The 10,901-nt window shown below is 33.1% G+C and overlaps 2 protein-coding genes across 3 annotated transcripts; one reads left to right on the top strand and one right to left on the bottom strand.

The window, feature by feature from the left end:
• Positions 1 to 980: 980 nt before the first annotated feature.
• LOC18046069 (prolyl 4-hydroxylase 1) lies at positions 981 to 7,465 on the top strand. 2 transcript variants are annotated; one of them, XM_006443081.2, is made up of 12 exons: positions 981 to 1,182; positions 1,391 to 1,438; positions 1,884 to 1,943; positions 2,108 to 2,160; positions 2,891 to 2,956; positions 3,110 to 3,184; positions 4,341 to 4,415; positions 5,025 to 5,095; positions 5,187 to 5,238; positions 5,360 to 5,449; positions 6,206 to 6,298; positions 6,933 to 7,465. In XM_006443081.2, the coding sequence occupies exons 1-12, from the start codon at positions 1,113 to 1,115 to the stop codon at positions 7,038 to 7,040; spliced, it is 861 nt and encodes a 286-aa protein (XP_006443144.1). In that variant the 5' UTR covers positions 981 to 1,112; the 3' UTR covers positions 7,041 to 7,465. The 2 variants fall into 2 exon arrangements, with proteins under 2 accessions (XP_006443144.1, XP_024045158.1); XM_024189390.1 differs by having other exon boundaries at positions 1,165 to 1,182; positions 1,853 to 1,943.
• A 1,549-nt stretch (positions 7,466 to 9,014) lies between these two features.
• Positions 9,015 to 10,505, bottom strand: LOC18049886 (UDP-glycosyltransferase 76B1). The gene is made up of 2 exons (XM_006443078.2): positions 9,980 to 10,505; positions 9,015 to 9,901 (listed from the first exon to the last, which is right to left on the bottom strand). The coding sequence occupies exons 1-2, from the start codon at positions 10,503 to 10,505 to the stop codon at positions 9,015 to 9,017; spliced, it is 1,413 nt and encodes a 470-aa protein (XP_006443141.2).
• Between the last annotated feature and the right edge of the window lie 396 nt (positions 10,506 to 10,901).

The raw sequence follows: 10,901 nt of genomic DNA, 5'->3' as shown, positions 1-10,901 counted from the left end.
TGAGTTCTTACTATTATACTATTTAATAGATGAATATCATATCAGTCATGACTCAAGTTGATCTAATATTTTTTTTTTTTGAATACTGATTAAACATCATATTACTGCATTACACAGATATTTACAACAACTGCTATTATAGCAGATCTAATATTTTTTTTTTTGAATACTGATTAAACATCAGATTACTGCATTACACAGATATTTACAACAACTGCTATTATAGCAGATATATTACACTGATAATTACAATCAGATATACATAATTGAGACTTACATTATTACATTTGAATTCTGTGAAGTACATGCCCAGACAAATAACCCCTCACAGAGGAGGGATGTCCATACTCCACTCGCATTTCGCAAGGGAGAATGATTTTTACATATTAAGAACATTTATCCCCCACAATGCTTTTGTGGGGGCTAGAACCGCTGCCCTCACAAGCCTTGTGAGGGCAGCAGCCCACCACTTCGGCCTTGGCCGAAGTGGCAAGTTGATCTAATATTACTTATATTATAACAATAATTTTTTAGGGACTCCAATAATTGATTCTAATTACTAAGTATCACCCATTATTTTTTAAACATATAAAATGATTAAAAATTTGACATTGTGGTAAAACGAAAAATAAAATTAATACAATAAATATATCTATCTTAGTTATCAATTATATTATAAACACAATAAAAAATATTTTATATATTTATAAATATGTAAATAAATTTTATTTATAATTTTTTTAGTTATTTACATTCTAATGCCAATTTAACCATAAGATTTACTTAACAAATTTTTTTTTTAAATTCACAATATTTTTAAAAAATAAATTTTTATTAAATATTTAATTATTTTAACAGTATAAATAACAACAATTATTTTAAAATTTTACAATATTAACAAGCTGTCCAAATTTTACAACTCGAAATTCTATTTATTAATATAAGAAATAAAGATACCAAATCCAGTGAACAAGCAACGGAAAGGGCAGTAAATTGACTAAAATTGTGGGCTTCCACTTTCGTCAACTGTAGTCTGTTAAAAATAAATAAATTTAAAGAAAATCGTATCTTCGACTTAGAGTTGGGTAGATTCTTGCAGAAATTCCGAGGGCATGGTCATGGCTCCCTCCATGAAAATCGTCTTCGGTCTCCTTACATTTGTCACTTTTGGAATGATCATCGGTACGCATCGTTTCTTGTCTATTACTTTTGCTATATTATTATTATTATTATTATTATTATTGTTACTATCATCATTTTTTTTATTCTAATCATAATTATTATGATCAATAATTAACAATTAAAACTAATTATAATTATAATATATTTGATAGATTTTAAGTGAAATCTTTAGATTGAACGAGAGATGGTGATCTTTTTCAAACTGCAGGTGCTTTGTTTCAGTTAGCATTTATACGAAAGCTCGAAGACTCGTACGGTAATTGATTGATCTTTTGTATTCGATAAACTCTAAAATAAGTGAGCTAAACGAATCAGTGGAGTCCAATCAATTCTTTCTGTTCTGCCGTTAAAGATTACATTTTGCTAATATTATTTGTTTTTCTTGGAATATTTCTATCAGGCATCTGTAAATCCAGAATTGTAGATTTTGTCCTCGAATAAAGTCATCAATATAGTGTTATTGTATTGCTGCTTTGTCGATATTAATTTGAATTGTTAGCTTTTTTGCTTCTCTAAAATGTGGACGGTACTAAAAGACCAAAAACATTCATACTTCAATACATTTTTTTTTTTTCAGTGCATTGAAGTTTGTGGTTTTTAGTCTTTTAGCTCTGTTTGGATGTTGAAAAGATGCAGACATTTGCTCATATATGCTCTTCTTTCATATTAGATGGATTACTTAAGAAACATGTCCATTACAGGCACCGATTTTCCATCATTTATGAGACGTCAGAAAAATGGATATCTTCAGTTGCCTAGAGGTTAGTAAGGGAATTCAGAAAAATCCTTCAACTGTGTAGTGGGCAGATGTGGTTTGTGTTTATTCATAGTGCATATTCCTACTCTTCAAGTTTGTCCTGCCTTATCGGCTTTTCAGTTGACATACTCTGAAAATGTAATTTTATTCTCCATTTTCTTTCTCCAGGTGCTACTTTTTGGGATAATGATAAAGAAGCTGAATTATTACGTCTTGGATATGTATGTATGCTTTTTTTCTAAAAAAAAATTTAAATCATAATGTTTTATTGTTTTCTGTCAAGAAGTTGTACCTCAGCATTTGAGATTGTAGATTAAAAAGAAAGAGGATCAGAGGATAAGAAAAATCTTGTGGTATTTTGAATAGTGTTTGAAGATATATTGGTCAGTATACTTAATTTTTCATTCTTACAATTTAAAATCAGAATCATGAAGCGGAGTTGCAAGTAATTCTATATGTCCTATACTTTTTTTTTTCATTTTTAAAGGAATTTATTGTTACCAATCAAAATTGTGATAGTTGCTGAATGCAATATATTTCAATCTAATATTTCACAGTTACGCAATGTAGTAATTCACAGGCAGCGGATTAGTATTGTAGGATTTTGATAATACATAGGATGCTCATAGTATAAGCTTGTAGATTGTGTTCTACGATACGTTGTCCTTGCATGCTGATGATTGTTTGTTTCATTATTCTTTTTTATTCTCTTCTCGGGGCTTAGGTGGGATCGGGTGGGGCGTTATCTTTATTTTATAATATATTGTTTATGCTGGTGTTATGGGATTGATACTGTTGTTACAAGATTGCAGTGAGGCATAAGTGCTTTATTTCTGGAATTGCCACCCATAAGATTGTACTAATGCTTTTCATCCCCCCCCCCCTCCCCCCTCCTTTTGTTCTCGATCAGGCTGGTGAAATTTGATATTTCCTCTTATTGTGTTGATGTAGGTCAAACCTGAAGTAATTAGCTGGTTGCCCAGAATTTTAGTCCTTCATAACTTTTTGAGCATGGAGGTATGCATTGACGACACTTACACTTATCCCTATATGCACTTAGGGCAGGGTCAATATTATTTGTTTGCTTAATAAACTATTGAGCAATACCATATGGCAGATGGGCTTTATGCATGCTGTAGGTCTAAGTTCATAACTTGGTGGCCTCTGCAGGAATGCGACTATCTTAGAGCCATTGCCCGTCCTCATCTTCAAGTCTCCACTGTTGTGGATACAAAAACAGGGAAGGTATATCTATCAGACTTCCATCTGCCATTTAAGTTAAAATCTGATGGCCTATTGTTTTATATCTATGGTAAAGAGCTTTACTATCTATTTTTTATCCCAGAGGATCGTAGTTCATTATCAAATCATTGCTTATTTTCTATTTACTAGTTCATGGAGGACTATGATTTTGATTTAAAGAAACGTTCTTTTGTGAGTACAAGATATGAATAATTGCTTCACAGTTATTGAGTGCATATTGAATTAAGCATGATAGTAACTCAAAATATATATTAAAGTATCTCATTTTATCTATGGTCATCTTCTGTCAAAATGATATAGATTATCAAAGAGACATCCAAACCAAAATTAAGGCTAATTGCCCATGGGGCCACTAACCTCATTCTAGGAAATATTAAATTTAGTAAACTACTTGAAAACAAATCATACCAAAGAGAACCAGCAGTTTGTTAAATTGCTATCTAAAAATTTTAGCCGATTTATAAACTACTTAAAACTGCAGTTAGCCCCTATACTGAAACTTGACAATGTTTTTGAATTTCATTGGTGTTTGATTTGATTTTGCTCAAGTTTCTTATTGCTTGCGTCAATTTAATTTTTTCTTGTTTGCAAATAACATAAACTGTCTAATATCTTACCTGTTGAGTATCTTTCCTCATAACTGACTAACAAATGGTCATTATTCTTGGACTATGGATGCTAAATGAATGCCTGAATCCAACTTGGTTGAACATTCAAAATTAAACCAAAAGAAAACATGTGTATTGACTCACAAGCCAACTACGTATAATGATCATGAGTAACTTCTTTTCAGCAAGTTCTATTCCCATGCAGGATTGGTTTTATTGAAATTCCATTTAAACCTTCCTTGATATAACAAGCCTTGTCACTTTTGTTATTTCCTTGTTGAAAGACTTCAAATACCCGATGCAATTTTACTTTAAACTTGCATTCTGTCAAACATGAGGCAAAATATAGAATCTACAGAATGAAGTAATGGTTGTTAGTTATGCCCGGTTGTTAACTTTTTATGTAAATTCGGAATTCAGTATCTAGCTTGGAGGTTCAGTGATGAAACATATTTGTATCCTTTTGAATTTATTTGTTTATTATACTTGCATTGATTGATAAATTGAATTTATTACATTTTCCTTTTCAGGGAATCAAGAGTAATGTAAGGACAAGTTCTGGTATGTTTTTGAGTCCGGAAGAGAAAAAGTATCCAATGATACAGGTTTAGTTCATTTCTGAGTTACTTCTCATCAACTTCTATCACTGTAGAATTGGTCCTCGTTCTTGTGTGAGCTGCTTTATAAGATCCAAATGCTTTTTATTGATCTTTATGTGCAATTTCTGCAATACTGATGCATGGTTTATTGGTTTAAATAATTAATCCTCATTCTTGACTGAGCTGCTTTATAAAATCCAAATGCTAGTTACTTTTAGCTTCATTGATCATGTGACAATCTATCTAGCATTGACTTTTTCCTAGATGGCAGTCTCATTACAGTTGCCTCAAATTCAATAGCTGGACCTTCAGTTGTAAGAGGATGCAACGTAATAGTATACAAAAGTGTTGATCAGCCTATGTACTCTCTCTTTCACTGAAGAGATTTATCTCATCATGTCCTTTTCTATTTTGTGTGTGTTAACTACTTGTACTTGGCTCAGCTAAATATTCCTTGAAGCTACTGGCCTTGGTTTGTGTGATAGTTTCTTGTAGTTGGTTTGGTTCATATTACTTAAAAACTGTTGCACTTGATTTTGTAACAATGGCAAAAATGCCACTGCTCTAAACCTTTTTCCTTTTCTTTTCCACTGTTCATTTTTTTGTCATTAACAGGCAATTGAAAAAAGGATTTCTGTCTTTTCTCAAGTACCAGTAGAAAATGGGGAGCTCATCCAAGTTTTAAGGTAGGAATCTGATTTTTTTAATAAAACTATTATGTATATACAGAAAAACTGATACATCTTAGTATCAAGGCTAACATCTGCAGCAGCACAGGTATGAAAAAGATCAGTATTACAAGCCCCATCACGATTACTTTTCAGACACTGTAAGTTATTTTCCTTAATGACTTCTGTTAGCCTATTTCTCTTGTCAATATATGCTCTGTTCTTGTGATATCTGAGACTCAGTTCTTCATCTTCTTTCTGTTCTCTTTTCCCTTTTGACAGTTCAACTTGAAGCGTGGCGGTCAGCGGATAGCAACAATGCTTATGTATTTAAGTGATAATGTTGAAGGGGGAGAAACATATTTTCCTATGGTAATGACTGATTAGAATCTGATGCCTAACTTCTGTTGTATTATTTTCGGGTTATTGAACTTTTGTTTCATGTAACACCTAAACCTTTCCCATTGCGCATAATTTATGCACAACCTATCCATCCCTCATACGTCCCCATGGTTATTGAACTACGTTTATTAATAATTTATCAAAATATATTTACATATTATTTCATCATGTATTTTAGTAGAATATAGCAAGAGTGATCTGCATTATCCAAATAAGTTTCTAGATCAGTTTTCTGGAGACAATAGTACCTGTTAGTATGTTTGTCAAGTATGGTAGTAAGATTTGATGAGGTACTGAGTATTGACCCAGTTAATGGATGTCTTTGGCAATGAAAGATGATCATCTTAGTCATATTAACATTATCGACTTCTGTTACTGGAAAGCATCTAAAACATGAAATATGTTTGCTCTTCACGTGATATAAATTAGATTCCATGACTTGTTCTCAATCCATAATTCTAATTAAGCCATCTTGCTCTTGAACATCCTGTTGCTAGTTTCCTTTGAGCTCATTTTGGTTACCAAAGTAATCATATAAAAGATGAAATGTCATTGAATGCCAATGTATTTGATGTTATGATTGGTTTTCCAAAATTATTTTGCTTGCACATCGTAAATTTAAAGTTCAGAAACATGAATTCTATGAATTTAATTTTGCCAGTGCTATTTTTCTTCTTTTTTCAATAAATTTTCATTTTCTTGGCTCTATGCATATGTCAATCTTAGGCTGGTTCGGGTGAATGTAGCTGTGGTGGGAAGGTTGTGAAAGGGCTGTCTGTAAAACCAGTTCAAGGAGATGCGGTGCTTTTTTGGAGCATGGTTTGTCTTTCAATACTTCTCATTAAATAGTCTGCCCATAAAATTGTCCTCCACTGCTGTGGCACTTTTATGTCTCCAAAAATTAAGTAGATACCTTGGAAGCACCTTGTTCACTGCAATTAGCTGCTGATTACTCCAGTTCATTAATTGGCTTCGCTCTGTTTGTCCATAAAATTGATCATTTTTTGATGTTGTCATTGCAATCTCTGAGGAGGCAACAAGTGATCACTTGTCCTACCTGTTTCCTTTGCGCTCGCCATAATTGCTGCATTAAACGATTTCTATTTTTTAGTCGGAAAATATTAAAGGATCATTTTTCGATTTCATTCAAGGACCAAAACTTACGACCATGTTGGGTTTCTTGGCCTTATATTCTAGGCCCTGAAATTTATACCTCTTGAAAGTGACTACTCCCGTGGCATGTTGTCCTGCTAAATTGAAAGTTCTCTTCTACTGAATTTATTCCTGTGACCTTTTGCGTTTATTAAAAAAACAAAATGAATGGGTTTTGTAAGTTTATGAAAAGGATACCCGTTTTATTAAAAAGGAATATAAGTAAAACTGGTCCTTTTTATTGAATTTTGTTGATTCATCATTCCAAACTTCATTCGGTCGTTTTTATTGGTACTCTCAGGGGCTAGACGGGCAGTCAGATCCAAGTAGCTTGCATGGAGGATGTGAGGTTCTTTCAGGAGAGAAGTGGTCAGCTACAAAATGGATGAGGCAAAGAGCTACCTCTTGATTTTTATCAGTTTGGCCATTTTTTTGACTACTGAATGGCTCCCTGGGTATACATCTGGATTAGAGAATATGAATTATATTTTAACCATAGATAATAAATAAGTTTAACATAGAATTTATCAGTTATATTGGTGTCTAAATTGCCAAACCCACATGATGAACCATAATATCTTCATGCCAGATTAGTGGTTTGCCGCAATTCTGATATCAATGCATACCGTGTCATGACTGTTAGCAAACTTTTTGTGATTGCTTTAGTAATCTTAGGCTGCGAAACCCCTTTTAGAGGTTTAATTCAATATGATGATAAATAGAGCCTTGTCTCAGACCCAGCCAATCGCCTGCAGCTTTATTATTTAACAAATAGGAAGGAGATATTTATAAGCAGTTTATGATCCATGTTCTATGGAACCCATTTATATTTTACGGCTTAATAATGTCAAATTTGAATGTTATTGGGTATTCATCTTCGAACTTACCAAACTTTTTGAACCAGGATATGACTTACCCAATGGGTGGATGAATTAAGTTTTAGTGTTTGTTTGATATGGTTTATTTAATGGTTATAAGTACTTATTTAATCGCATAAGCTCTTATCATAATTTTTATTTTTGTTTGGTTGTTTTTTTAATAGAGCTTTTGAAGCTTAAATAAGATATTTTGCCTCTATTAGCAAAATCTTAAATTTTGGGCTTTTGGGAGTAGAGGTTGAAAAATTATTTTTAAATGTTAAAATATCTAAAATACCCTCTACTTATTTAACAATTTTATTTTATTCTTTTCATAATATAATTTTAAAAAGTTTGTCTATTAAAGTAATCTCATAAATTTTTTAATAAAAGTTCTTATTAACAACCAAACAACTAAAGTTTTTTTGGGTAAAAACTTTATTTATAAAAGTTCTACTAATAAAAACTCTACGTAAATAAGTTATACTTAAAAAGCTGTATCAAACGGAGCCTTAGTAAATTTTAAAATACCCTTTACTTATTTAACAGTTTTATTTTATTCTTTTCATAATATAACTTTAAAAAGTTTGTCTATTAAAGTAATTTCATAAATTTTTTAATAAAAATTCTTATTGACAACCAAACAACTAAAGTTTTTGGGTAAAAACTTTATTTATAAAAGTTCTATTGATAAAAACTCTCCGTAAATAAGTTGTACTTGAAAAGCTGTATCAAACGGAGCCTTAGTAAATTTTAAAATACCCTCTACTTATTTAACAGTTTTATTTTTTTTTTTCATAATATAACTTTAAAAAGTTTGTCTATTAAAGTAATTTCATAAATTTTTAATAAAAATTCTTATTGATAACCAAATAATTAAAGTTTTTTGGGTAAAAACTTTATTTATAAAAATTTTACTAATAAAAACTCTACGTAAATAAGTTGTACTTGAAAAACTGTATCAAACAGAGCCTTGGTAAATTTTAGGCACCGATGGTGGCTATTCTTCTTCAACCGTATATGGTATTATACTATCATATGTTCAAACCCTCACTCACCAACGGTTCCAATACCGTTTGTCCATCCATTACATTTTTCCACCCGTCAATTTCAGATTCCCATTTCAGTTTCATGTACTGCATCTGAAATTTGTTGAATGACAATATTGTTACTAAAAAAAAAAACTACAAATGAACCTTGTCAATCTTGGTGCGCGCATGAAATTAGGGGGAAAAAAAAACGTGTTTGACGGAAGTGTTAAGGCATTCAATAAAATAATTGAGTATAGACTGGGTGATAACGAACCAAAGGAAGATGTTTGAAAATCATTTGATAAAGCTCTCATGGGCTCATATTTTAATAAAATTATGTGCTTGGAAATATGCATGCGTTAGTAGGCAAGGGAAGATTAGTAAAACCTGACTGAAGCTTTATTATTGAGTAACTTCATGTCACTTCATGAGAATATGGACTGCACGATAATTTATTTTATTACACAATGAGTGAAGATAGATTTGGAAAATTGACTAGAAGGACAGTATGTGATCAATCAATCTCTCCAGAGATTGATGCGAGGAACCTCCTTTCCTTAGACAAAAATCCACTTTCTCCTTCAAGTGCATAATCCTCACTCTCATTTCCTGGCCCTCAGCTTCAACCATTACTCTTCTGATTGTTCTTTCAATCTCCATTCTCTCCAACTTCCACTCTGAGTGCAATCCAACTCTCCAAAAATGACTTACATATCTAGCATTCACCATTTGGTCCGGAAGATAAGGCTGGCAAATCATGGGGACTCCTTCACATATACTCTCCAATGTTGAATTCCAACCACTGTGTGTCCAAAACCCTCCAACAGCAGGATGAGCCAGCACTTGCTGTTGAGGAGCCCATTTCACTATACACCCCCTTCCATCTAGCATTTCCAAGAACCCTTTCGGTAATGGTTCAACCCATTCTGCTCCGCTGACTAATCCTGGTCGAACTACCCAGAGAAAAGGCATCCTGCTATTGGCCACCCCCCAGGCTATCTCCAAAAAATCATCCTTGTTAATAGCAATAACACTACCAAAGCTTATATAAACTACAGACTTAGGTGTTTGTTTGTCTAGCCAGGAAATGGATCTTTGGTAATCTTGAGATGATAAGCTGCCTGAAGAAGCCGGAGAGCACTTGTGGAGTGGACCTATTGGGAAAATTGGGATGGAAAGATACTTTTGGTGTGCCAATCCCAGTCCAGCTTGTTCAAGGTCTCGATAGGAGTTCCATATCACTCCTGAAGAGGCCATTATCTGAGTATCAATAGCTGATACAAATCTATAAACATTTTCTTGATCCATTGTTTCAAGAACTTGAATATCTTTGACTCTCAGCGGTGGAAACTCTGTCACAGGAGTTTCTAATGATTGGTGATCTGAGGGGGAAAACAAATGGAAAATTAGTAACATTCCTGAGAATTTATCAATCAAAAGAAAAGCTTATTGATGTACACCTTGTACCGGAAGGTAAGCCCTTTCCCTTAGAATTGGATAGGCAGTAAAAGCAAGAAAGCCAGAGACACCGCAAGTTTGTAGCACGATCGTGGGGAGCTTAAAGTCAGCAGCAACGGTATGTGTGAAGAACCAGAACGCATCCGTAATTAAGCAGCAGGGCGAAGAATCCTTATTCTGATCAGCCTTTGACTTCATCAATATCTCAGCCAAACAATCCCGAAATGGCATGATGCACTTGCCATTGATGGCTGTAAAGAAAACAGCAACATCCTCAACGGAGGCTTCAGTTTCCGAGAAGCCATCAGGGAATGAATGGAAATCAAAATGAGGGTAGTTACAAGAGAAATAATTAGTCGAAGAGAAGTTGAAATCGGTGTGAATTATGGTGACTGAAAATCCTTTGCTATAGAGGATGCTTGCAAGATGAAGCATTGGGTTTATGTGGCCTTGGAATGGCAGTGGGAAAAGTATCACTCGCCTTCCATTTCTTGGCACCATTCTGCAGGAATCATTTCGGCCCTCCATATGGTCTCGTGTTTCTTGCGTCTCACATCCCACTCTCTATGTGTATATATATTTAATCATAGAATACGATACTAATCGAAACACATACATTTATCTCGTACACTACGAGGTTATTTTATGCAGTCTACATCATAGTTTGAAAATCATCAATCGTTATAAAATAATGAAGATTTAAAAATTTTGACGATCGGTCTCACTCTAGGAACCACTATTCTGTCACAAGACAAAACTCACAGTTTGAAAATAATCAATGCATACATGTCTATATATATTTAATTGTAGAATACGATCCTAATCAAAAAGCACACATTCATCTCATACACTATGGAGTTATTTTATGCGTTTTACTTCATAGTTTGAAAATCATCAAATCGTCGTAAAATAATGAAAATTTAA

The sequence above is a fragment of the Citrus clementina genome, unplaced genomic scaffold (assembly GCF_000493195.1).
Source record: "Citrus clementina cultivar Clemenules unplaced genomic scaffold, Citrus_clementina_v1.0 scaffold_3, whole genome shotgun sequence".
Lineage (NCBI taxonomy): Eukaryota > Viridiplantae > Streptophyta > Magnoliopsida > Sapindales > Rutaceae > Citrus > Citrus x clementina.
This window is presented reverse-complemented; position numbering and strand designations above follow the sequence as displayed.